We start from the raw sequence: 27,045 nt of genomic DNA, 5'->3' as shown, positions 1-27,045 counted from the left end.
TCTTCAGTCAACATGGCTACAGTTGTAACGTCGACCAGGTTCACGGACGAGTATCAGCTGTACGAGGAACTGGGAAAGTAAGCCGCCGCCGCCGCCGCCGCCGCTGTTGCGTTGTGTGTGCGCGCGTTTCTCTCCGCTGCCGTTTCCGTTGTGCGCGTTTTACTTTGACAAGGCAGGAGAGGAGCTGTCAAAAAAAAACGACAGCCTCCCGAACGACAACCAGCTGCACGCAGGCACCGGCACCGTTTCATCCGCGCTTCATCCGCGCATGAAGGCGCAGCGCGCCGTTAGGACGCTGTGACGCGCGGCGCGTCGCTCATTGGACCAACCTGTCTGTCAATTTACCTGCAAGGGAGCGCGCGACGGAAACGAGTTTAGAGGCACCCGGTGCTCGGTGGCTCCCGGTGCTCGGTGGCTCCCCGGTGCTCGGTGGCTCCCGGTGACTCCCGGTGCTCGGTGGCTCCCGGTGCTCGGTGGCTCCCGGTGCTCGGTCATCCAGCTCTGTCTGCGGGGTTACAGTCACCAAAACGAGGCGATGCTGCAAAACAACCCTGCGGTGGATGTGGGGGGGGGGGGTCTGCTGCATTCGGGATTTAAACATGAGGAGGCGCTCAGCCGCTTTAACGTGTGTAGGTGTGTGTGCGCGTGTGCGTGTGTGTGTGTGCGTGTGTGTGGCTGATGGCGCTGCTCCACCTCCCAGACAGGCGTGCGTGGCGTTGCGTTCGTTCCAGCAGCTGTTTCATGTGTCGGGTATTCATTTCATTTTTTGACATCGTATTTACTAAATACTTTAAAAGTCAAGTTTCAGATACCTAAAATGTTTTTTTTAGTAAAAAACATAAATAAACAAAACAGAAGCATTTAAATCTAGTTTAGGCCAAAGCGATGACATTTTAATCTCCTCTAAAATCGGGTTATTACAAACATTTTAAGGATCAATGACGGAGAACGCAGCTTTGCATATAAAGTGTTTATCTGATTGGGTTCACTATTGATTGGATCGTCTCGGTTCCGATTCTAGATTCTTTTTCTTTACATTCTTTCTTTTTACAGCCGGGGTCAGGGGTCAGACCTTCAGAGCAGTGGCTTTCTCCTCCTCTGCTCCTCATGTCTCCTCCTCTGAGCTAATGACACCTCCCTCTCCCTCCTCCTCACGTCTCATTTAAAGAACTTCCTTTCCTGACTCTTTAGGTGTGTGTCGTTAGCCCTCTGTGTCAGACAGGTCGGCCACATGGCTGTGCGCGTTGTTCCCGTGGCGACACACACCTTTGATATGTTTGAAGCGGTTGCACTGATCCATCCTCTGGGTTATTGATTTCTTCTGCTTGCAGGGGGGCCTTCTCAGTCGTCCGTCGCTGCGTCAAGAAGTCCACCGGACAGGAGTATGCTGCGAAAATTATCAACACGAAAAAGCTCTCGGCCAGAGGTAAGTGAAGCCGGCGCTCGCCGTGGGCGTCGGGGTCACAGGTCAAAGGGCAATCGTGGATTTATGCGAACTCAAAGCCAGCTTCGGCGAAGTCGGTTCAGCTGGAGTTTGTGGGTTCGAGTCCTGAAGAGCAGCGTTCCAGGAAGTCCGCCGTGTCCGTGTCGGGCAGAGGCCGGAGGCCGCCGGGCGAAGCATGGCGGCTGCGTTCGAACCCCGACGGCGATTTGAACCGTCTTTGCTTTTACAAAATACTCGAGCCCAAAGTGCTGACACTTACTTCCGTTGTGTGTAATAGTGCACATCTATAAATCAGTGTTGTGTAGGACACACACTAAACGTACCGGGCCGGTTCTGGACTGATTGGGTCGAATCCCTTCTACCTCTAAGACCACAGGTATTCTTTCCTCCCTTCTTTGCTGTAAACAAAGGATCGATTTGAGTAAAGATATTAACTGCCCCTCTCACCAGGTGATTCCATCAGGTTTGTGTGTGTCGTGTAAAAGCTGGAGCCAGTAACCCGGCAACAGCAGGGGTGAAACTCTTCATCCCACAGGCTGTCTGGCAGAGAGTCTTCACTCTGCGTGTGCGTGTGTGTGTGTGTGTGGGGGGGGGGGGGGTCTTGGTCTCACCTGTAAAGGGTCGTACCCGATGAAAGTTTCAGCTTTGCCATGCTGCCAGTACTTTTTGGTTTTCAGTGATTCCTTCTTGGCGGTTTCTATAAAAGCGGATCGTGGATAAATAAAAAGCTGCATTAGATGAGCGCTAGCGAAGTTTACAGGTGGTTACAGAGCTGGACGTCCATTTCTTCTCTCAGCGAGGTGAGTGGAGCAGCAAAGGTCTGTTCTTAAGACCAAAGGGGAGTCTCCTGTCTGTCTCCCAGTTGAAGGGGAGTCTTCGTCCAGGAGGAAAATAAACGTAATTTCTGCTCTAAACTACTGTCAACACGTCTGTTTTCACTCGTTTGACCTTTTAGCTGCCGATGCTTTGTTATTGAACATGTTTGGACTCCAGCCAATGCACACATGAGAAAAAAAGGACGAAGCTGACTAATTAACGTGTTTTATCTCGCTTGTTCTCCGCTGTCTCCGTCCAATCGCAGTAACTTGGTTTTACGCTGGCGTCTCTCTCAGGGCCATGAAATATTCCAGCCGACTTTGGTTTCTGAATGCTCAGATTTGTAGCCGCAGATTTACTCCCGTAGTCCACGGCGAGTCCGAGAGAACGCTACCAACGAACTGACTCTAGGCCACCCCGCGGTGCGCTGGCGACGCGTCCGAGGTGTACCCCGCCTATGGCCCAACGCCAGCAGGGATCGGCTCCAGCAGACCCGAGAGGATAAAGCGATAAAGAAAAAGGATTGATGGATGACTCTAGGATCAATTTGCAGAAGTAAATAATTGACTATTATTTGTTGGGCTGAGACTGACGACCTCATGGAACCCGTGGGAAGCTGAAGGGGGGGGGTCTCCTTTCCGCGATGTGTCCTTGGGCAAGGCACGGGAATCCTAAACTGCACACTGTGGCTTCCTGCAACAGCGTGTGGGAGCTCAAAGAAATGGTAACGTCAGCCCGGATGTTTGCGGGTTCCACCGGTTTAGGAGTTTAGAGCCTCCGTAGTCAAATAAAAAGCATCTTTGTGTTTAAAGTGACGCTTCAGGTGGCGTTTTACCTGCACGCAGCACCCGGCAAACCGGAGCCGTTATTCTGCTGTGATGAAGAGACGGATTATAAATAAGTCCGTCAGACGAGCGCGACTGAAGCCGAGTCTCTGCAGACTCCCCAACACCCCGACCAAACGTTGTTGATACTCTCGTATCTCGGTTGTTTCATGCTATTCTTAGCTCCATTTATGCGTCACACGTTGTGTCTGACTGTGAAGTGAGAGTATTTTTACCTTCTTATTAGGTAAGGCCTTGATGATGTCAGCAAAACGAGGGGGAAGAAGGGGGGGGGGGGGGGGCTTGCGGCATTGGCCTACTCCTGAATTATTGAGGTGCAATGCTGCTCTGCTCCTGCTGAACATGGACAGGAGCTGAGGAGTGGACCCACCTCCTCCTCCTCTTTGCTCCTTCTCTTCATCCGCTCGTCTCGCATGTGTTTCGGTTCTCCCTCTCATTTGTCTCTTTTGCCACTTCCTTCTCCCTCTTCATCCTCAGCTCATGTTCGCAAAGCCGGCACATTTCAGGATAGGCATTCGGACGACGTGTGTGTGTTTGTGTGTGTGTGTGTGCGCGCGCACGCATGTGTGTGTTCAGGCTTTTGGTGGGCTTCTAGTTCCGTCTCTGGAGGCTGATTGGTGGAGAGAAGAGATACGTAGGAGTGCTGTGTGGGGAAACAAGACAGTGATGTGTGCGTGTGCGTGTGTGTGTGTGTGTGTGTGAGGGGTTCAGTTTTTCCCAGACTCCTCTCCTGTCAGATTCATCTTGCCTTCTTTTTTCTCTCTCTTTATCCGCTCTTCATTATCCCTCCCATCCGACGCATATGGCATCACGGGGGAGCCAACTTGAAGGAATATATAAAATGTTAATTTGCTCTATAGTGCTGGACGAGGCCAGCGGAGGCTGAATGATGCTGTAAATAATGAAAAATGCTCCCGTTTCCTCAGGCCAACGCCGAGCTGTTTATATTTCATTTATAATATGTGTGTTTTATTCCCACCCTCGGTGTAACATGACCTGGGACGAAGCGTTTCAGTCGGGTTGATATTCAGCTTTCTGTTTTAATGACATCGTGCTATGTGACATGAATATGTGGTTCCGGTTCCACTCGATTCGACTCGGCTCTGGTGTCAGCTAGTTTTCCAGAGTTTGTTTTCCCAATTGAGGATAATTCCGCCTCAATGTAGCTGGTTGTCATAGCAACTCGGACGAGAGCGTCTGTGCCTCCTTTATATAGTGGGCACAGTAAAAAATAAATAAATAAATACCTCGGTTGTTCCGTCTCGTTGGTTCTCCATCTCGTACCTAAACACACATGCATAAATACACTAAAAGTAATTCTTATCTTCCTGTTCGTACAGATTTTTAGCTGCAAAAAAGAAAAACATTTGCAGGACTAGCTTGGCTGGAGAGCAAGGCGTATCGAACCGGAAGGAAAGGAAGGATTTAGTGACTCTTCATTTTCAGCTGGATATCCCTGAAAGTAAAGCCATAAAAAATAGTCAATCAGTTTAATCTGCTTTTCAAGGTGGTTTTTATTCACCCAGCCTGTAGTCATTTTGCATCGCTGATCGTTTCATTGGTGTTTGCTAAGATTTATTTGCACAAGGCTGCTTGCAGAAGGATTTTTGAACATAAACTCGTAGTTGATCACAGCTTACTGTCACCTATTCTGCATGGCTTTGTCAGAAATATCGGTTTAACGTTACCCCAATATTTTTTATTAGTTTGACATTGAAACCTGTGGACTGCAATGTAATTAGTGCGTTTGTGTCAGCCTCCGAGGTTCAAATCAAAACGGCCTTTCATGATAAAAGTAATCTCAGGCTCGCCACGCTTTGGTTTTCATGCGGGTTTCTTGAAGCCTTTAAAATGAAGCGCAACCTCTGTTTGATCACCAATGAATTTTAATTTCATAATGATCCTCTACAAAAACGGAGGGATTTGATGTAAGCACCTTTTTTTCTTCTTCTAATGATCCAATATATGATGTCATTGTGGGACCTGGACTCATCATCATCATCATCATCATCAGAGACCTGGTCTTAGATTAAAAAATAAGCAGATTGTGGAAAAGGTTTCTCCTCAGTCAGTCAAAATTGGATAAATGTTACTTTTACATAGCGAAGCAAGAAAAAAAGGTGTCTATATATATTTACAGAAAGGCACAAAACAATTTACTTTAGGAGTAAAATACGTGCACGTGTCCAACAGCGCACGAAGCTTCTGTTTCGCTGTCCCGATGATTGACTCAAGGCTGCTGTGGCGTTCATGTTGAGGACACACACACACACAAACACACAAACACACACACACACACACACACACGCACACACACACACACACACACGCACACACACAGAGTTGTAAGAAAGCTAACAATTAAGTGTTCATACTGTAATGAAAGCTGAACCATCAGCTGCAGCCCGTATTAAAGACCTTTATTGCCCTGAACGGAGAATGATATTTCCCTACTTGCCCCCCCCCCAGTTTGAGATTAAGTGAACATCCTCCTATGGATAGTTTGACTACACACTAAGCTCATTGCTTACACAAAGAGAGCTTCCCTTCTGCCCAGTCGAGTCTACACAACAACTTTAAACACTCACGGTGAACGGGGCTAATTCCACCGGCTCCACAGTAAATATTGAACGTCCTTTCATTTCATTAAAGCGGTCCCTAAACCCGAGCACCCGCGTCAGCTGCCAGTCTTTACACAACTTTACGGGTTGCCAGACGGGTTTTTTTTTTTGGTTTTTTTTTGGTTGTGTTGTGTGTTTTGTGTGCGTTTCTACCCTTGTGAACAGTTTCTGCACACAGTGGAGGTCATTGTCTGTGCGCTCAGGGAATAACCAGCGATAAATCCGTGTGTGTGTGTGTGTGCGTGTGCGTGTGCGCGTGCGTGTGTCTCAGAGCTGCTCATTGTCTCCCTAGAACAGCCTCTCATCAGTGATTACTTATCGCTAAGCGAGGATCAAGGCTGCGCTCTGGCACATCTCGGCTGGGCTGCCAGCCGCTGTTATTTATGTAGTGAAATAAAGATGTCAACGTTTGTGTCCACGACTATTCTTTATGCCACTTTCAGTGTCACCATCGCGTGTCTTTGAAGCGCTCCTCTCATCGTAATTAAGGGTGCCAGTGTAAACGAATGATGGCGGGCCATTTCCTTCTAAAGCTTGATATTTGACGTTGTTTTAACGATGTATTTGTCACTAACAGCAAAAGGTAACTGCACTAGACCAAAGAGGTGAATATGACACACATGAAAGCTCCGAATTATCTGCTATTCTAGAGCGCGTTTGCAGGCTGACCTTGATCTTTGCTCAACCTGGCGGTGCTTCGAGCTCGGCTTTTCTTTCGTTTCTCTCAGATCACTTGTAGCGGAGCTCTAGGTCTCCGTCTCTGAGGCCCAGCGGAGCAGAACCGGGGCGTTCCGTCTGAGTAGCATAATGCAGAGATTTGGGTCAAAATTCAGATTCTGCTCAGGGATGGGTACGGTTGAGGGTTTGAATTCATTGTCTCTGTGTTTTAGTTTCTCTTTATGCTGTTGGGCTTAAGCAGGTGACGTGAGCAGAACACAGGCCTGCTGACACCAGCCTCGCAGCAGCGGAACTGCTGACTGGATTCACTTGTTGATGGATGGAGTTCTAACAGGAAGAGGAAGTGTCACAAACTCTCCTGACTTTCTCATCTCTCTCTCTCTTTCTCTCTCGCTCTACGCTTCCACTCGACTCGTCTTTCTCTGTGTCGGCTCCTCTGCATGTCATCTCTCCGGTAGGCGATCCAGGGCGGACCGGGTCGGTGTGATTCAGGGCTGTAAGCCGGAGGATTGGATCTATTAATAGTCTTGTCTTCTCTGGCACTCTTTTTTTTTTTTCTGTCATTGTCATTTGGACATCCTTTTATCCTGTCTTACCCTCCGGTGTAGAACAAGATCTTCAAGATGCTCAGAGACATAAACTCTTCTTTAAAAGGCGTCACCAGGAGGATTTAGTAGTTTCTGTTTGAGCGGATGTTATCCGGGGACACGCCCGGTTTTATCCGGGGCGGTTTTGTGGACTTGTGGATGCCGACCGTCCAAAAGCATTTGCGTGCGCGGCAGCAATTAGGAATGAAGCTGAGAGCCATGCTTTTAGTTGTGCTCACAGCTCTCTCTTCATTGACTGGAGCCTCGCTAAAGGCTTCAAATGGACTCATTAGGTTATCTAATGGTCCCCCCCCCCCCCCCCCCCCCCAAATGAAAAAAGACTTGCACAACAACACAAACACAACAACACAATCCCACTGCTATTGAAATGCACATAGTGGACTCGAATGCAACATGTAACGTACATATTTAACGGGTCGAACCTGCAGTTTCCAGTATGCTGGGTGTTTGGGTCTGACCTGCGGATTGATGCTCAGCCGTAAAAGCTCTCCGATCAAACGGATTCTTCTAACGGATTTTGTTCTGTTCGTTTCACACGGGCTGTCCTGAGCTTTTGTGAGAGGGTTAAATGTTTGAATCTGGGCCCTGTCCCAACATCTGTTTCATTAATGTTTTACAGGGTGCCCTTGTTATCTGTGAAAACACTTATCAAGGTTGTATAAATGAACACTGGCGTCACGTGACCAACGTGTTCATGCGTGTGCACGTTATCCTTCCTTCCCTCCTGACTTTTGAAGGACGGCTTTGGAGCGTTTGCAGGTTTCACCTCCTTCATTAGAATTCGTGTTCAGCGTGATTTACTTCACATTACTGTAAACAAGCAGGATAACTTTTGCTTTTGTGTGACGACCATGTGCAAGGGTGGCAAAAAAACATAAAAATGAGAAGACGTTCTATGTGCGCTTGTTGCATCTAATCAACAGCTCGTCACGCTAATATCCTGCCATGCTTAGGATGCAGGTTGCCAGGTTGGCTCCAATCAGCAACTCCAAGCATGGCAACTATGATCCTTTGTTGACTCTGCTCCGTCTCTGATTATCCCTGAGGGGACAGAGTTGCTCACCGGGTATTTAAAGACCGGCTGTCACGGGTTTGGCTGCCAAACCTTTAATAGCATTTTGTTTCTTCTCATGAAACACGGTCGTGAAATGTAGCGTTGCCAAAGGATTCAATGTGGTAAAAATTATAGCGTCGGATTAGCTTGTTGTGGCTCTGAGAAGGAGTGTGTGTGTGTGTGTGTGTGGGGGTGGGGGGGTTCAATCTCTGGAGGCTGATTGGTGGAGAGCAGAGATACACAGCATGCTTGACTTCTGAGTTTCTTAGTTACTCTGGGTTGAAGCGCCGGACCTGGTGCCGCTCCGGTCGGGATGCTTTCCGTGTTGGCGGGGGGGGTCGGATGGGTCCACAGGACCTCATTCACGGGATCTCACTAATCACAAATACTATAAGGAGGAAGGAGGAGGAGGAGGAGGGTGAAGATGTTTCTCTCCCAAACAGTGAATGGACTACAGGAGAATAATCCACACTCTGCTTGAGAAGTATCGGTGGTTAATCTCACCATGGCACTGTCCAAAACCGTGGATGGGACCATGGATTAGGGAATTTATTTTCTGTCACGCCCACACACATGTCCAAAGGCAAGCATGTAAGCAGTCCATCTGTCCCAGGGGCACCAGCAACCGATGGGTGGCAGTACGACCTCTGACACCGCCCAGGAGGCGTCATCCACTGTATCTGACCTACAACTAATCTGCCTGTCCTGTACAACACACACACACACACACACACACACGCACACACCCTCACCATTAAAATCATTAACTGGCCGCTGATCAAATTAAGGCCAGACCCACAACACTAATTTATCTAAGTGCAAAAAGCTGGAGCTACAATGACTGTCACAAATGTGCTATTAACTCTTTCAGTGCCCCAGTTTTCGCCCATTTTGCCGATTTCCCAATCCCCACAGAAGATTATTTTCTATGACTAAGCAGACACCGAACATGTCAAATGAAAGATCAAAGTATCTTCCTTCATCAGGAAAAAAAAGTGTGTTCCTACCATTTTCCGTTCCGGAGCTATTGGCCGTAGAAGAGAGGCAGATTTCAATGTCAGATTTCAATGTCAGGGTTGGCAGTGAATGTTTGGGTTATAAAAAAAACGTCTGTAGACGTTATTGGCACTGAAAGCGTTAAACTGGAGTCAGATTGAGTGGCCGTGATTCACTGCTGTGTTTGTGTCCTCCTCCTGCTCGGGTTGTTTCCTCACGGCCTCCTCTTTGCTCTGCCCTCCTCAGATCACCAGAAACTGGAGCGGGAGGCCAGAATTTGTCGTCTGCTGAAACACCCAAACATCGGTGAGTCCCGTTTGGGAGCCAAACGTCTACGCCCACCTCGCGGACGAACTGGTGTGCTGATTCCTGGTTGCTGCAACGCGGTGGCCTTCATGCTTTGGAAGCAGAGCAGTGGATACATTTAGGATTTATTGATCCGCATCGTATGCCTGCAGATACTGAAACACCTGACTGGTCTCGACTCGCAAGAAATCTATTCACTCACACGCTGACGGAGGACATTTCTTTACGGCGATGCTTCCATTCAGGGGTTAATCAATTGTGTTTTCTATTTCCTTCTCGCTAGTGCGACTCCATGACAGCATCTCAGAGGAAGGCTTTCATTACCTGGTGTTTGATCTGTGAGTAAATCAGGCTGGCCCGCGGGTCGCAGGTTCAGGCTGGAGGTTTGCTCCAGGGCGAATTCCTTCACCTGGGCGTGTTTCCACCTGTAGAACGCGGCTTGTGTGACTTTTATTGCATGTAATGCAACTTAACTTCCCCTGAAAAGAAATGGCGTTTGTTAAGTAACTATGATTTATCTTCCTCCACAATCTGAACCTGCCGTTTGTGTTTTTGGCAGCGTCACTGGAGGAGAGCTGTTTGAGGACATTGTTGCTCGAGAGTATTACAGCGAGGCAGATGCCAGGTACAGTGTGTTATCCTTACTATGTCGTGTGTATGGAATGTCCTGCTTGCCACTTTTCCTGTCTATACATTTTCCACGGAAGCCAAAGTAAAAGTGAGATTTTTCTTCTTCTTTTTTGAGTTTCTGTTTAATTTTAATTCTTGCCTTTTTGCATTTGGTTTATTTATAATGTCGCAGCACAGTGCAATAAAATAGCTCCACTCTAGCTGCCGATCTAATCCTTCTAGAAGCCCTTCTTTTAAACGGGTGACGTTGGGTATATTTTTGCATGTTGATCCTTCTTGCGTTCTACTCTATAGTAGCTGCCGCGGCTTGACTGACGCTTGACTCTCCTCGGTTTCTCTTTCCTCTTTGTTTCCTGCAGCCACTGCATCAATCAGATCCTTGAGAGCGTCAGTCACATCCACCAGCATGACATCGTGCACAGGGACCTGAAGGTGAGCCCATCGCACGGCGCCGATCAACATCAGAGCCACGTTTGGCTGCACTGATTCACACATTGTGCAAAAATCACTTTCATGAACTGTTTTGTGAATGAAGATGAACGGTAAGCGATCACAACAGGTTCAAATGCACGCATTCGCACACTCAGCCGCCCAGCTGTGATATTAAAAGCGAGACTCGCGTCATCCCTTTCTCACTTCACTTGCTTCCTCCTGTCCTTATTTCTGCTCCTTTCTTTCTCTGTCTACAATCCCTCTTTTTTTCCTCTCATCTGTCTACTCTCTGTTCCTCTCTGTGTTTTCCTGCGTAGCCGAGAAGTGACGGAAGCAGACTTTTCTATTAATAGCAAGTCGGTAGGTGAGATTACCACCAGAGATGATTTCCCCCACAAGCAGAGACTAATTCTGAGTTTGGATTAATTTAATATTTTACTTAACAGTTCGGTCCATGGCATTCGTGTGACAGACTAATTAATTTGTTATTCTAGAGACTAACTTCTATTTACTCGTAAATCTGTTTTATTGTTAAAGTGACATGAATTGACTTGTGTTGTTTTCCATGTCGTTCACAGACCAGTAACCATAATGTACAGCTGTCTGCCTGCATGTACTTTTACCTCATCTGTGTTCATCTATTAGTACTTACAAAGTGCAGGCATGATAGTAGAAGCTTTACATTTGATATATATTATGGCAGACGGATGCCCCGGTCGCCACGGAGAAGCATTTTGTCGGTTGGCTGGTCAAGGCCGTCCTCCTGCAGTGAGCGGCCCTCACGTCACGAAGGAGATGGCTGGATGCAGAGATCTGCCAAGCCTGGAGAGAAAGGAGCGCTAGAAAAGAACAGAACAAAATCAGGTCCAACCAGGTGGAGAAAGTAAAAGAGCGCGAGTGTGAAAAGACCTGAAGGGTATATGGGAATAAGACAAAAACTACGGGCGTCCAGGAGTCAGAGAAGCAGACACAAACAAATGCGCCACAAAGGCAGACATCCCAAAATGAGTCATCAAGGATCTGATGCAATCCACACCCACTGAAACACTGCAGCTATGTGGACAATATAATTATAACGAATTAGAGTTTAAGCATCAAAGATGTTTGATTGAACGGCCTGAACTCGTCTATTCCTCCTGGTCTGGATTGATGAGATTGTCTATATATCTATTTTCAATTGCCTAGAAACATCTGAATAAAATAGTTTCTACTCCTCAAAGACGTTAGTTTTTTTTCGTTTGTTAAACTATCCAATCATCAACAGCCATGTGTATCTAGGCAACAAAGCTGCCGAAGGTGTTGCTGTAAAAACACCAATGACGGCAGCAGAGCGCGTCATGGAGAGTGGTGACATCACACACACACACACACACACACATGCACGCACGCACGCACACACACACACACACACACACTCGTTATAGTTTTGCCTTCATGTCATCTTGGGAGAGCCGCTGGCTGAGGGGAAAACAAGAACTAGAGAGAAAGAGTTGAATGCTGTTGGCTGGTGGGAGGCTGGGTTACCATGGTAACTGTGGGGCGAGGTCACCCCGCTGCTGTAGCTCCAGTGCAGGGAGCATTATGCCACCTCCCTTCTCTCTGTCTCTATCGGTTTATCTCTCTCGCTCTCTTCTTCTGTTGCTTTCACTCAGTTTTCTGCCTGGGAGCAGTCTCTCCCCCTCCCTCTCCCCCTCCCTAAATAAACAACCTCTGTTTGATGGTCGCAGTCAACCAGATGGACGGAGACAGCAGAGACAGTTGCCTCGGATATCCTCTGACTGTCCGTCTGAACCGCTGCAGGGATACTTTCCAGCGTTCTTGCTCATGAGACTTATTATTAATGCTGCAAGTTACCGGTGGAGAGGCTAGCTAGCATTAGCTTGTCCGCTGCTTCACCCTCATATCGCTTATTGTCATGTTGTAGATCTCCAAAAGGGACTTTAAGTCAAATGTTGCATTAAAAAACAGTCTAAACTGAAAAATCAGGACTTGAAACATGGATGTAGAGAAGTTCATTGTTTCTTTTAGTGCCATTGGTTTTCCCTTTCAACTCTGTCACAGTTTAGATTCATATTTTCTGTCACAAAAGTCCAGACCTTTCAGCTTACTAGAAAAATTTCATAAAGTGTGTTTAAGTACAATTTAATTGTATTCCTTCTGCAGTGTGTTATGAATTGTATTATTATATAAGTTATGTAGTTGTGTAATACATAAATTATTATATGTGTGATGACCTTCTAGGTGTTAATACTTTTTTTTTTTTTAAATAAAAGAGTAGTTCTTATATTTTACTTGATCTGTGTAAAATTCCATGACAGCTGACCGAAAGGTTTTCCTTTGGGTTAAATGCCAAATGCTTGATTGCTAGTGCAGCTGTCATCCGGCTCCTGCAGCTCATCCAATCGTGCAGTCAGTACGTTTCTGGAAGGAGGCCATGCTCGTTTCTTTATTACCCTGAATTGAGTGTTTTAACTTGCTTTGTGCTGCAGCCAGAGAACCTGCTGCTGGCCAGTAAGATGAAGGGAGCAGCCGTGAAGCTGGCGGACTTCGGCCTGGCCATCGAGGTGCAGGGCGACCAACAAGCATGGTTTGGTAAGAGATAAAGTGATGAACTTATTTCCATCTTCTCTGTATTTACGACCAAAGAAAAACCACCGTCAATGCTTAAGAGAGTAAAATATTACATTCTAAAATAAAACAAGGTGTGATGTTGACATCAGTTTTGCTTTGCTAATTTATACAAAAAGCCACAAACACTGAGACTAGAAACATATTTAGCTTTTATAGCCCAGCTAAAATCCGTCATCAGAAAGAATACTCTGTATTTTCATTGGACTATTATAAAAATATTTATTTGCGTTGCGTTTGCATTGTCACAGGTTTCGCAGGAACTCCAGGATACCTGTCCCCAGAGGTGTTGAGGAAGGACCCGTATGGAAAGCCAGTGGACATATGGGCCTGTGGTCAGTTAGCCCGGTTCACCTTCTCCGCTCTAATCGTCAGGAAACTGCATTTGACTGTTAGATTGAGCAGGATAAATAGATTTGTTTCTGTCTGCAAGGTGTGATCCTGTACATCTTGCTGGTGGGCTACCCCCCCTTCTGGGACGAGGACCAACACAAGCTGTACCAACAAATCAAGGCCGGCGCATACGACGTGAGCATGTCTGTCTCTGTGTGCTGTGACCTTTGGCTTTATCTGCACATGTGAGCTGCATGCCTGCTGTTGGATGATATTATATATATAGTTCAGCGCTAATGCCACCTGGACGACTGGGCGACAGCTGGCCGTTTCTCCTTGTTAACAGAAATCACATTTTCATACTTGTCATGTTCACTTTGCTGTACTGCTAATTTTTCCAGAATCTTGTTCTTGAGAAATGTTGAAAAAAAATTGGAATGAAGGTGTTAAATTAATAGTAAAAATTGAATGTTAGATCATGTTTTTTTCCCACTTTTAATGAATGAATCAAAAATCTTCGCTGCTAAAAGTCACTGGGATTGACTACAATTCCAATTAAGGCTTGGCTCCGTCTGTTGCTGAGGTAAGTGAAGGCTACTGTTTGAGAATATGATCCTTTATTAATGTAAGCATATTGATTAGTCCAGTTTTAATACACACTCTCTGATAAGCGGAGCTCGTATTCATGGGCTGATGCTGATCAGGTCTGAGTCTCTATGTTGATTAAATGTGAAATCAAAGACACATTTAATCAGGATTTATCTAATTATTAAAGAGGAAATAAACCACACACCACATCTCCAGTTCAATACCACACTAATTCTGTTGCAGAAGTCATTCAGATGATTTTCATCTTGATGTGTAGGAAGGTGCTGCGCTATGAGAATGCAATAAACACTTATCAGATCTTGCCTTTGTTCTCCGGGAGATAGGAATTTATTACCAGTTTTAATTTCCATAATTGGAAGCAAACACATTTAATGAATGTGCATAATTCGAACATTGATACGACGTGACTGCTACAAGCGCTTGTAATGATTTTCAGCATTGCTGTCATGCAGAGGCATCTGATCTCTTTTCTTGTATTTCTGTCAGTAACTGATAGCCGACGTTCGAAGTTAATGTGTTGTGAAAACTTGTTTTGATGTTTGCTGCCTCGTCCTCCTCGATGGAGACGCTCTAGTGTACACCTACGAGTGAAACGCTTCGAGTGCATTAAAGGAAGTAAAAAAAAAGTCCAAACTGAAACATATTTGACACAAAAACTAACGTAGTGTCCAGATGAGCGTCTGTTTGAACGGTTTACCTGGATGGTTACGTTGCGCTGCCGTTCGTGAATCTGTGGTTTCAATATGCCTGCATTCAAAGTCTGAGTTAAAAAGATCCCGTTTGTTCTTTTCAGCCTAATGATAAGGAAATGCAGTAATGTAATGAGCTCAATCAAACATGATCAAGATAGCGAAAGGAAGACGCTGAGTCGGGGGGGGGAAGGTGCTGCGGTTTGCGGTGTTGCAGTCAGATGCACTCAAATGTCCATTAATAAAAGAAAGTTCAGCATCAGGCTGAAGTAATATTACAGCTCAGGAAGGGTCGAGTTTAAATTCAAGGCCAAAGAAAATGAGCCAAAAGCTCCCTGTCCCTGCTCCATTTGTGCTGCAATCATCAGATCCCTTTTTCTTCTTGTGGCTTTTATAAATCCTAATTAGAACTTTACGTCCGACTGAAATTCAGCAGATCATATGACAGCATTTGTTGATTTGTCAGCTGCTTTTATTTGCACACTCCTCCCCTAAATGCATACAATGTGCAGAGACCTTGCAATGTCACACAGACGAAGGCCAGATTAACGCTTAATCCAAGATATAAACTTTTATCATTCCCATTTTCTTCAGTTTCCTTCTCCAGAGTGGGACACAGTCACCCCCGAGGCCAAGAATCTGATCAATCAGATGCTAACGATTAACCCCGCCAAAAGAATCACCGCCGATCAGGCAATCAAGCATCCCTGGGTCTGCGTAAGTCGCACTCTTCTTCCTGATTGGTTGAAATCTTTCTCCTCACACTGACGTACCGTCTACCTACAATGTTGTCTCCGCTCTCCTAAACACAGCAACGCTCCACTGTGGCCTCCATGATGCACCGCCAAGAGACGGTGGAGTGTCTGCGCAAGTTTAACGCCAGGAGAAAACTTAAAGTAAGAACCAACACACACACCCACACACACACGCACGCAACCAGCATAAACATTTATAATACTGGCGTTCCTGTCTCCGTAGGGAGCCATCCTCACTACGATGCTCGTGTCCAGGAACTTCTCGGGTAAGCTTAGCCAGTGACATCACTTATCCCTCCAGTTTGATTGGCCCGTAGAACAAATGTCTGTTTTCTTGTTCTGTCTAATTATAATGAAATAACAACACTCTTTTTCTGATCAGATATCTTATAGTCGCCTAATCCTGCTGTTGTGCTGCTGCTTTAATTCCTGCCATCTTTCTGAATCGAGTCCTTTTAACCGGTTACAGCGGAACCTCGGATATCGAACGGCTCGCCGTTCGATCAACTCGGTTTTCAAACAAAAAAAAAATTTGATTACGTTTCCTCAAACATTTTTTCGGAGTTCGAACACACGAATTGAGCCGAGTTAAACCGAACATACGAGAACGAAGGCGTAAAATGTACTTTTATTCTGCTTTTTTTTTGTCGTATTATTTACAGTTTTATGTGTTATCTGTTGTTTAGATACATATTAACACACATACATATTAATATAACTGTAGGTAAATGGGCCTTTACCTGTTGCTTAGGAACAGATTAATCTAGTTTCCATTTTATTATACATTTAGCTTCGGTTTTCGGACAGTATTGCGGAACGAATTATGTTCCACGACCGAGGTTCCACTGCACCTTTTATTCCTGTTTACGTGCCAGCTTTAGCTTGGGTCTCCTCCTCGCACGGAGCTGAACGCCGTTGTAACCACTGAAAACACAGTGAACTCTTAATAGAATGCATAATGCGCAGGCTTGCCAGCAGCCGAACAAACTTTCACGTTTGTAAGGTCAGGACTGATCTATACTCAAGAAAGCAGCTCCATATCTGACTCGTCTGACACCGTAACTTAAAGTCCGTTGGAATCAGATCAGAAAGGCTATCAGATTTAGCGAGGCCCCTGTCCGTCCTCTGGCGCCACACTGAATCCATCTCTGTCCAATAGTGGGACGGCAGCATACCAGCCCTGCTGCTACCACCAGCACAGCCGCAATGGCACAGGAAGGTACGTCTGCTGGAGGGGTTGTTGGAGTTGTACTCTGCCAACTTCGTGCTCAGGCTGTTGGCATGTGGCCTGGGCTGCTTGAATCCCTCCACCTGCTGCTACTGCACACTGACGAGCCCCTTTAAATGGTCATCGTTGTACAGCGGCGTCTCTCACACACATGTAAACATGTAAATTCAACCTGAGCTCCTGAGCACTGCTGTTTGCGTCGTTCCTGGACTGACTGTAGGATTTCCCGTGCTTTAAACGCAGCGGCTGCGATCCTACGAACTCCCAGCTGCATTAACGCACCCGGCTCCTGCTGCACATTGATCTCTGTAGTGTAGCTACTCCAGTCTCCTCGTTTTGCCACCGTTGTATTGGTTTGTGTCCGCAGTCCTCGGCTGATGCCCAGTCGATGCCTCCCTGCAACCTTTCCTCTGCATGGCTCGGGCATTAAGGGCCAGCCAAGCATGTGTGAAGGCCAATGTCTCTGCTCCGTCTCGTAACACTTAGGGATCTCCTCCTCCGCACCTTTTAACACGGAGCCTCTGAAGTGGATGCTGCATGGCGGACGTGTTATTCGGCCAGTGTCGTTGCATGAAGCCTCCGCGTCTGTGAGAAATGATGACAGAATGCCTTTTACTGTACGGTGAACACCTGGCAGGTGCTTGTGCCTGCTGATGTGATCTTCAGTCCTCTGTTCAGATGTTCAGATGCAGATATTAAATGCATCACTGTTCTCTTGCTCTCTTCTTTCCCTGCATTTCTGCTCAATGACCGGCAGGTAAGGGAGGACGAGCCGTTTCTAGCGCGTGTCCTTGTTTATCTGCATGTGGGCAGTTTTATTCAGGAACCTGTTGGGGATTCATTTGTTGCTGTCGGATCCATTTAAATCTGGGTTTAACTGGATTTAGATGCATGTTCACGGTTATGTGTCTCTGTGATCAAGCTATCGGCCAAATAATGAATTAACAAGATGGCACAGCGATAACTCAACGTCCACCTGTCCACCCCCAGCTCGTTGCTACCCACCCTATAAATGTGACTCATCAATAATTTCCATGAATTGGAAATCCTTTGATCATCTCGTTCCTTCCGGGCTGACTGACATCAACGTTTTCTCCCTCTTTCTTTCAGCATGTAAAACCTTACTGAACAAAAAGTCTGACGGGGTGAAGGTAAGCCGTCTGACCCGTACGGGTTTTTATTGACTCTGACTTTCTGTCTTCCTATCTTCTGCTGTCTCCCCTTTTGGTTTGTCATCCTAACTGATGGTCGTATCATTTAGGAATAGCGAGTTCTTCCACTCAGATTCTACTCTAGGGTTTCTATTCTATTTCTACATCAAGGTGGGAGCGCAGGTGCAGACTGCAGGTCGAAGTAAGAGAATAAAAAACCAAAAGATATTTAAAGATGTTTGATTTAAGCTTCGGCTCCCAATGACTTGAGCCTTCATCACGTCTTTGTACACTTTCTGATCGACGGTCGGTGTCGGTGCATGCAGTGAAGCGTCATGATCAACAAGGGCCACAATAAATGTCCGCACAGCAAGTCGCTTTCACACCTGACCAAGCGGACTCGGTTCGATAGGGCAGCTGAGAGTCGCAACATTGTTGCATTTATCATTTGTTTTGGTTCTGCTTGTTAGTTCTGAAGCACAAACGAACTTTCTGAAACAGGATCACGTGGTTGAAAGGGCCGCTCGTCGATTGGACAAAGCAGGAGGGGAAATCCCTCCCTCTCCAATGTTTGTTTTGGTTTGGCGTGCGCGCTGCACTTCCTGTACTCGAGATGCACTGCGTATAGAGTTATCACGTACATTTGGTCCTGTGCTTGGTCCGGTGAGCTTTCACACTGCATACGAACCGAACCAGGGTTCACTTGCAAGCGAACCGAGACCCACGGTTTCAAGTGGACCAGAGTTCAGATGAGCTTTCACACCTGCCCAAACGCAACGGACGAGCCGAGGAAACAAACTCTGGTCCGTTTAAAGCAGCTCTGGTGTGAAAGCGACTTTAAACAATAGTAAAACCCAGCATTAAAGGAATAAATTTCTCTCCTCATATTTTCCTGTACGTATTTCTGCACCTGATAGTTTTTCTTTCTTTCTGAATTTCTCTCAATATCCCTTTGTCTAATCTTTTTTTTCCCTGTGATCTTATGTAGCCGTTTCATTTCTCTCTCTGGGATCAGTCTGGCAGCTTCACTTTTTCACTATTTTTGATTAGTGCCTTGTTTCCCGATGACCCCTTATTCTTTTTCCTGCTCCTCTCCATTGCTGTCTGTCAGAAAAGGAAGTCCAGCTCGAGTGTTTGTTTGATGGTGAGATCGGCTCTGTCGTTTTCGTTCATTTTTCATTCTTTGACTTTCTTCATCTCTCCGAGTGTTCCCCCCCACTCACCCCGAGTCTTCTCCTTTGCTCCCGTCAGTTTCATTTGTTCGTTCTTCTTGTTCGGGGACAGATGCTCGAGGCGTCGTCTATGCCATTTCTCGCCTTTCCCGAAGTTATGCATTCAACTTCCCTGCATCACGTTGTGCCATAAGTGCCACAAAACCATTTCAGCTTCTGATGAATAAAACATGCAGACATTCCACTTATCCTCTTCCACTAGTTATGGATAAGACATTTACTAATCAACATTCCTGACCAGTAAGAGAGGAACATTTTAATTGTTTATACAATTAAAATTTATTTCTCCTTTTTATACAACCACATATTTATACATTTCCATGCCCAGTCATTCCTGGTTCAAAACTCGGCCCTGATATATTTAGGATATTGCATTACGCAAAAAAAATATTTGACAATTTTAGACAATTTGACAAATTTGGTTTTTGAGCCAGAGAGTTCTGGCCCCCAGGTTCCAATAGAAGTGAAAAAAAAAAAAAATTGTTAAAATATCTGAATGTTTATCAGATTATTAAAAAAAACAAAATTCTCAGAAAGCATAGATTCTCCAATCACTCGATCCTACATTTCCCATAATGCAGCAGATTGAACCCTTTTCATCATCGCTACCCACGCTGTTACGTGCCACATGTCACTGACCGATTGAAAATCATCATCTCTAACCTTACTCTGAAAAAGGTAGTTTTTATAAAACCAAAAAATACTTATACTCTTTTTTTTAATTTGCATTCTTTGACATTTCATCCAAAGGGTTTGAGTTTATCTTTATGTGCCATCCAGTAAGTAGAGGATGAACGCGGTTGAAGAGTGCGCTGCGATCTAAACAGTCATGATAGCGTAGGAATGAATCGGATATTCTTCCTGCAGACTTTAACAGTGTTCATAGGGATTTCAAATTTTAAAATGACAAATCTGTCATCAAGGCCTTTCACTGCATGCACAGACCTGGGCTGGTAGCCAATAATACAACCTCGTTTCGGCTGCACTGCTGCTAGAAATTGGTTCTTGTTTTAGAGAAAAATCCTTTAAAACCGATTTATTATTCAAATCGCAGCAAAAGTGTATTTATATACTTTGGCTGGGAATATTTGACTAATCCAGGTTGGGCGAATCGGTGTTTTGGAAAGGCATCCGTTGACCGACTCTTCCGTTTTGTTGCACCGCGTCTGCAAACATTTTGCCCGACGCTTTCAGGGCGCCGGACTCAAAGAGGATACCAGTGTCCGTTAAACGAATTTGGAAGTCACGAGACTCGCATTGCTCTGGGAGCAGGGACACCCAATCGGTTCCTGCTACTTCTTGATGGTCAACATGAGGGACATGTCAAAGATTAATGATGTCTTTGAGAAGCTGCGTGCACAACGGAAGTGCAAGGGAATAAAACAGCTGCTCAGACAAGGCAGCGATGTGCAGGTGACGGATAAAGATATTGAGATGAATCCGTTCAGCTTTGTGCACTTATCCCACTCACTCACAATTTGTGGATTGCTGTTATTGGCCGTGTAATGGCTCTGTTCTCACAGAGTGCTTTATGCTTTCGAGCCCCTGGCAGTCATTCTGTGCTGTGTCTTTGCCCCAGTCGCAGAGAAACGACGGTAAAAACAGTGTAGTAAGCAGCAGCAGCACCAAAGACAGCAGCATGTCACCTCCAGCACCAATGGTACCTCATTTCTATTTGGTTTCATCATTTCATTTCCTTTTTTCTGGTGCTTTAGTTCTGTCCCCTCATTTTCTTTGTCACATCCCATGTCGAGTGGAATCCTCCCTGCACCTCGTCCTTCATCGTCTTCCTCTTTGCTGCTTTGTTGGGTATAGAGTTTAATGACTTTTAAATTCTGCTCTGTACATTTGAGTGGTGTCTCTCCCGACTCGTTTTTAACCCAGACCTCTCGTGACACATTCACATGTTTAGACAAATGATCGTGACGCTTTGCCAAAGCCGGAAAAGCAAAACTTTTTAAAAAAATCAGGCTTTAACCCATTTAATACATTGCACAAGTCTTTACATGTGAATTTCAAATCAAAGAGGGCTTGCGGGTAAAGCGGGAGCTTGAGTAGATGGTAGCATTATCATAATGCGTGAGGATGCAGCCCCGAGACATGCGGCAGGGTCGTGGCATCGCAAGAAGAAACAGGAACTACGTGATCTTTCATTCACAAAACCAAAGGTGGGAAAATCCTCGTGTCAGCGTCTGTAAACGCGCTGATTAAATCAGTGGAGACTTCATTAGGAGGTTGTGAGCTGGGCAGCAGAGACGCCTGGAAGTCACTGCCGCTGGGTGAAATTACATCCCGTAAAAAAAAAACCAAAGTGAGAGGATAGAAAAAACCAGCAATGTTTTTAACACTTCAGATTTCCCATCATCCCATGGGGCATCAAAGGGGCTGCATGTTCTGTCTGCTGATGGTCGGCTCAGCAGGAGTCTGTCCAAACAAAGCTGTAGTCGGCTCTTTATGTTGGATGTCTCTGTGGGTGTGGTCAAGGCTGAGGAGGCGGAGCAATGACAGAAACACCTGGACAATAAAGGTTCACTTCATGTAGGCTGTGATGTGAACAATTCACACTAGCTTAGCATTTATACAGTGTGAGTTTTGTCATACACTTCCAGGTATTGTGAGCATGTTTATCCTTACAGAGCCCTCTTCCTCCTCCTCCTCCTCCTCCTCAGCCACGGCCTTCACCGTTTTGTGTAGCCTAGCTAACTGTTCGTGGCTGTTTTCGTGCTCTTTCGCCAGATCGCTGGCGAACATCAAAGAGAAGTCGCTGTCTGCACATTTGTGTATTTTGTGTGTTTATTGTCATGGAATAAGTCGGTATCTTGGCATCTCCCCCCCCCCCCCCTCCGGTATCCCCGCATGGTAAAGTGTCTCCTACCTCCCCCCCAGGAAGCCCAGACTACCGTTGTACACAACCCAGCTGATGGCGCCAAGGTAAGCCCCTCCTCCTTCGAAGCGATTAGCTGCTAACAGATAAATGTGGAGGAGTTTTTTTTATATATATATATACTGCACTTCCTTTTCCTTGAGTTTAAAAACACAGATATGTCAAAAAAGGTAAATGTAGAGGGCTTCAGGGATTTAATTGTGACTGAATATTCCAAATTTACAATTAAATATTCTGCCGATGAATTTCGGGGTCCATAAGGCTAATTTAAACATTTCATTGAGGAGAAAATCCTCGGCCCCTTCAGAATGAACGCAAACCTGCGTGTTGTTGCGCCGCTAAGATTCCAGCATGGCGGCTTTGAGCACAGTTTTCTTTACACCAACACTCTCGTTGGCACATCGGAATCCTCCAGTGGAGTTTTCACACACTAACAAGCACAGACACGCCTTAAATTAGCTCCACTCTTGCTCACGCTGCTCTGCTGTCCCGGCTGGTTTGTGCTCCTGGGAGAGGGAGTCATCCGTCCATCCGTCCTTCCATCCATCCATCCATCCATCCATCCATCCATCCATCCGGTCGTCTGCGTAACTCTTTGTTCAGCTCTCCATCCCTTTCTTACTTGCGCCTGTAAAGAATGTCTGTATTGCTGTTTATCTTTCCTCCTGTTATCACTCTTTCCCTCTTTCTTCCCGTTGCTCCTTTCTGTCCATCTGTGTCTCAACCCTCTCCGTCCGACAGGGATCCACAGAGAGCTGCAATAACACGGAAGAGGAGGAGATGAAAGGTAGGAAAGGTACTTGTCCAACCTCCACCTTCTCTGCATGCCTGTTTTTTTGCTCACTTGAAGATCTCGTTCAGGTTTTTGACACAAGTCCAGATAGAGACATTTTAAAGTACATTGCAGACTCTTTCTCTTCCCTTTTTGACTTCTGGGTAAAGTCGTCGGGCATTTATGATTTTAATGAGGAAATATTAGAAGGATTGTTACTATGTGTGCAATCCATGGTTAACATTTGTTTGTCTTATTTTAAAAGATAGTGCTTAGCCTAAAAATGTAGCGATTCATAAAGTAAATAAAAAGCCGATTAACAGAAAAATAAAAAGGTCAGTGAAATGTAAAGTGTTTCTCTTGTTGAATTGATCTAACTCGCGGCTTCCACTCTGATGATAATGTTTCTCCCCAACATTCACCGTGGCCTCCATGCGGTGTGGAGGTGCCTGCGCCTCCTTTAGAGTCATGCATGCCTCTTAAGCCTTTAATGATTGGTCTTCGGCTCGCGAATGAGCCCAGGTTGTTTTCAGGTGGATGAAGGACAGCGCAGCCTGCAGATTAAGAGGAAATGTTTAATCCGGTTACTAACAGCAGCTCCTGTGGGTTTAGCAGCAGCTGATCTTATGGTGGCTCATCAGTTGCATGCAATGGAGAGGCTCTTCTTCTCTTATTCTCTGAGTGGGAATAATGAAACGAGAACGATGTCGCTCATGCAGCGTTGTACCAACCGTTCTTCAGGATGAGTTTTCTGCAGCCTCTTTCACCAGCTGATCATTTTCTCCTCATTGAGTGCAAATGAAAACTTCTTCTGAAGCTTTAATGCAAGTTTTCAGTCAAAGGCAGCGAATCGGTGGGAGCTGAGCTGACTTTATAGACCTGTCCCTGCAGCAACCTCTGATTAGAAGACAAATTTTCTGATAGCAGGATTCTAGTCGAACAATAATAAACGAATGCTTCATTAAGTTTTTAAAAGAATAAATGACTCGGAAGAGATTAACAAGACTCCACGTGAACAACATTCAGTCTCCCAGTGCGTCCGTCACTGTCCTCCTGCACTGCCATCTACTGGCAACCAGACCCAACTGCAACCCCTTTCAAACGTTAATTTATAGCTTCCATTATTTCTTATAATCACTGCTTGATGTAAATCATGCAGATTCTAACACGTAAAAGGTTTTATGGCATCTCAGATTTGAGTCTTCCATCTTTATTTACCTGCAGTTTACCTCCATGTGGGGGGCTGCGCTGTACTGAAGCAGAACCTGCTCTGTCGCCCCCTGCAGGCAGCAGCGGCGAACTGCAGCAGTATAAGCGCCTGGAAGGCTGACGAGTATTATATTATTTTTTAGACAATTTCAAGAGGAAGTAATTGCTAAATACTTTAAAATACCAAAACAAAGCCCGATTGAACTATTTAAATATTTCATTCAATCGATGCACTTAAAATCCCAACACAAGATCCATCAAATGAAATAGACGGACCTGATTTAGTTTGCAAAGACTGAACCGCAAATGAAATCATGTGTTTACTGAGCATGACAAATTCATTTAGTTCAGATTTCCGCTTCGGGTTTCGGCGGCAGGAAGACTCCGGTGTGTCAACGTCAGACACAATAATGTGCGCAGAGTGCGCTTTGTTTTGTACATGGACACTTCAGATGTCGTCTCTGTGATGAAGATGATTCACGTCAGATGTTTAAAGTTTAGGGACGCCGTGATTTCAGAACGAATTTAACCCCTCCTGGTCGGCTGCCCTCTTTCTTCCTATCTCTGTCTTCAGCTCGCAAACAGGAGATCATAAAGATGACAGAGCAGCTGATTGAAGCCATCAACAACGGGGACTTCGAGGCTTATACGTAGGTTTGCAGACGGCGTTTACACTTGTTTTCGGTTTAAGGTCATCTTTTTCCTTGTGATCTCTACTGCAGCGTTTAATCTGCAGCATCCCTGACTGCAGGATAACTCCGGAGTAAAATATCTTTGGTTTTATTTCCCTCCAACAGGAGAATCTGCGATCCTGGACTGACTTCCTTTGAACCCGAGGCTCTTGGAAACCTGGTGGAGGGCATGGACTTCCACAAATTTTACTTTGAGAATTGTACGATGCTCATTGTTGTGTATATTATATTTAATGCTAATTTACTGCAAGGCTTACTTCTTCTCTTTTAATAGAAATGCAGTCGTGTCAATATAAAAGATTCTATAATGAGGTTTATTCTTGTCCCCCCACAGTGCTGAGTAAAAACAGCAAACCCGTGCACACCACCATCCTCAACCCCCACGTCCACCTGATCGGCGAGGACGCCGCCTGCATCGCCTACATCCGCCTGACGCAGTACCTGGACAGCCAGGGCCGGCCGCGCTCCTGCCAATCAGAGGAGACGCGCGTGTGGCATCGCCGCGACGCCAAATGGCTCAACGTGCACTTCCACTGCTCGGGAGCGCCGGCTGCACCCCTGCAGTGAGCTGACGACACACACCCAGGTAAAGGAAGTCAAAACGCCACCCCCGACGGCTGGATTAGATTAGATTAGAGTACAGTCCTTCATCGTGACAGCGCGAGGTTTTTAATGTCTGTGAACTTCTCCTTAACAACGGCTTCTTGAATTCCTTGTCCTTCGCTCCCCAGCTTCGCCTGAACTGTGAAGTTGCTTGGAGCATTTATTCTACGCGGTCGGATCGGTGCATCGCTCCCGGTTGAGGAGAGGCGGCTCGGCGAGTTTTAAAAAAACACGCTCTAAATTAAAACAAGGCATATTTCAAACGCTCGACTGGACGACCGACCAACACCAGCCGAGCGGGACGACGGTAGGCCCGGCTGCTTCCGGCCCCCCCTCACCCTCCTGGCAGTTGGTGCATGCTTCTGCTGGCAACACAGGGGTGATGCCGTCCTGGTCCCTTTTCTTCCATGGCCTTTATTCACCTATGTTTGTGCTATCTGGAAAAGTCATAACAAAGTATGTCTATATATCTGTAATTATAGATATACAGATATAATATTTATATATCTATATTTCTTTTTGGTTTTGTCTTGAGAGAGTTTAGAGCGTCTCAAAGAACTTTTTTTCGCAGGTGTGTTTAGTTTGGGACCTTGGGAACAGGAGAATATTTGAATAAGGAATTGTGTTTTAAAGGCTTTTATGCATTGTGATGTTACTGAAGGGACCTTTTTACGTCATCTTTTTTGTAATTGTTATTTTTCAGCTGTTGGTTTTTATCTCTTCAAAGAACAATGAATTTTAAGGCATTTTGTGTATCATTTTTAATCAAACGTGGGATTTTGTTTAATAGAATTGTCTATAAATAGATATTTACGTCGGCAAAAAGAGGAAGTCTTTTTTGTTGTTTTTCGTCTTTCAGATCCCAACTGGTGTAAATACTCACACGCCCGTTAGGGGTGAAGCTCTCCTGAGCTCATCCTGAAGTTGCAGAAGGGTTCCGGTCTGTCTGCCGTTTAGTGTTGAGCTCTAAGAGGCGCCACCAAAGTATGAAGCGCCTCCTCTCTGAACGCCGACTTTCAGATTTCTTTCATCTAGTTTTTTTTTGTGAATCGTTGTGAAGCATGAATTAGTCAAACTATCTAAAGGCCCGTACTGTTTCCACACAGACACTTGAGACTCGATGCTGTTGTGTTGGTTCTTCTTAGAGACAGAAGACCTTTCTGCAACTTCAGGCCCTGCTCTCAGACACCCTCCCTCTTGCTCTCCCATCTTTACTCTTGTGATCTCTGCGAGCCAGACCCACGACCGTCCGAGCAGAAACACGCCGTGTGATGATGTCACCCCTATGCCTGTCTCTTGTTCTGATTGTGTTCTTTAAAAATGTGTGCGTCGTCTGTCCTTGCTTGCGGTACTTTTGTGTGAAGTTCTGGCATTATATAAAAAAAAAAAAAACAGCATGTTGAAATGGGATTGGACGGAGAAAGGTATTACGGGCGGAGGGCTCCATCGATGGGCTGTGGGGGCCGTCGCTGATGGCAGTCGATGGTTTGGTCTCGTTTGACAGCGTTTCTGTTTTAACTGTTGTAGTGGAAAGTGTTTTGATGTTGATATTTTTATTGTTTGAGCCAGAACTGTAAAAAAAAAAAAGCATATATTATGGTTTAAAAGGAGGCTGGGGTTGCTAGAATTCTTTTTTGTACTTATCAATACACACAAAATGCTGAAATCTTGACACAAAAACACTCGATACACTCCTGTGGCCAATTACATTTGGAATTCACCACTTCACAAGCACACAAGGTCCGAGACGCTCCCTTTAAATAGGACAGACATATCTCTGTGTTCGTGGTTCAACGTTGCAGCACTGTGTCGTAGCCGCTTGGTGTGAAT

The 27,045-nt window shown here is 45.6% G+C and overlaps 1 protein-coding gene across 1 annotated transcript; it reads left to right on the top strand.

Moving 5' to 3' along the window:
• On the top strand, positions 1 to 25,492 carry LOC137895534 (calcium/calmodulin-dependent protein kinase type II subunit gamma-like). The gene is made up of 21 exons (XM_068741011.1): positions 1 to 77; positions 1,332 to 1,426; positions 9,309 to 9,368; positions 9,652 to 9,706; positions 9,928 to 9,993; positions 10,358 to 10,430; positions 12,920 to 13,022; positions 13,310 to 13,393; positions 13,492 to 13,586; positions 15,284 to 15,406; positions 15,502 to 15,585; positions 15,668 to 15,710; positions 16,604 to 16,663; positions 17,783 to 17,823; positions 20,635 to 20,715; positions 21,942 to 21,986; positions 22,681 to 22,726; positions 24,495 to 24,570; positions 24,718 to 24,812; positions 24,947 to 25,198; positions 25,344 to 25,492. Exons 1-20 carry the CDS (start codon positions 13 to 15, stop codon positions 25,177 to 25,179), a joined length of 1,623 nt encoding a protein of 540 aa, XP_068597112.1. The 5' UTR covers positions 1 to 12; the 3' UTR covers positions 25,180 to 25,198; positions 25,344 to 25,492.
• The last annotated feature ends 1,553 nt before the right edge of the window (positions 25,493 to 27,045 follow it).

The sequence above is a fragment of the Brachionichthys hirsutus genome, chromosome 7, assembly GCF_040956055.1.
Source record: "Brachionichthys hirsutus isolate HB-005 chromosome 7, CSIRO-AGI_Bhir_v1, whole genome shotgun sequence".
Taxonomy (NCBI): Eukaryota; Metazoa; Chordata; class Actinopteri; order Lophiiformes; family Brachionichthyidae; genus Brachionichthys; species Brachionichthys hirsutus.
Note: the sequence above shows the minus strand (reverse complement) of the source record. Positions and strands in the feature narration are given on the sequence as shown.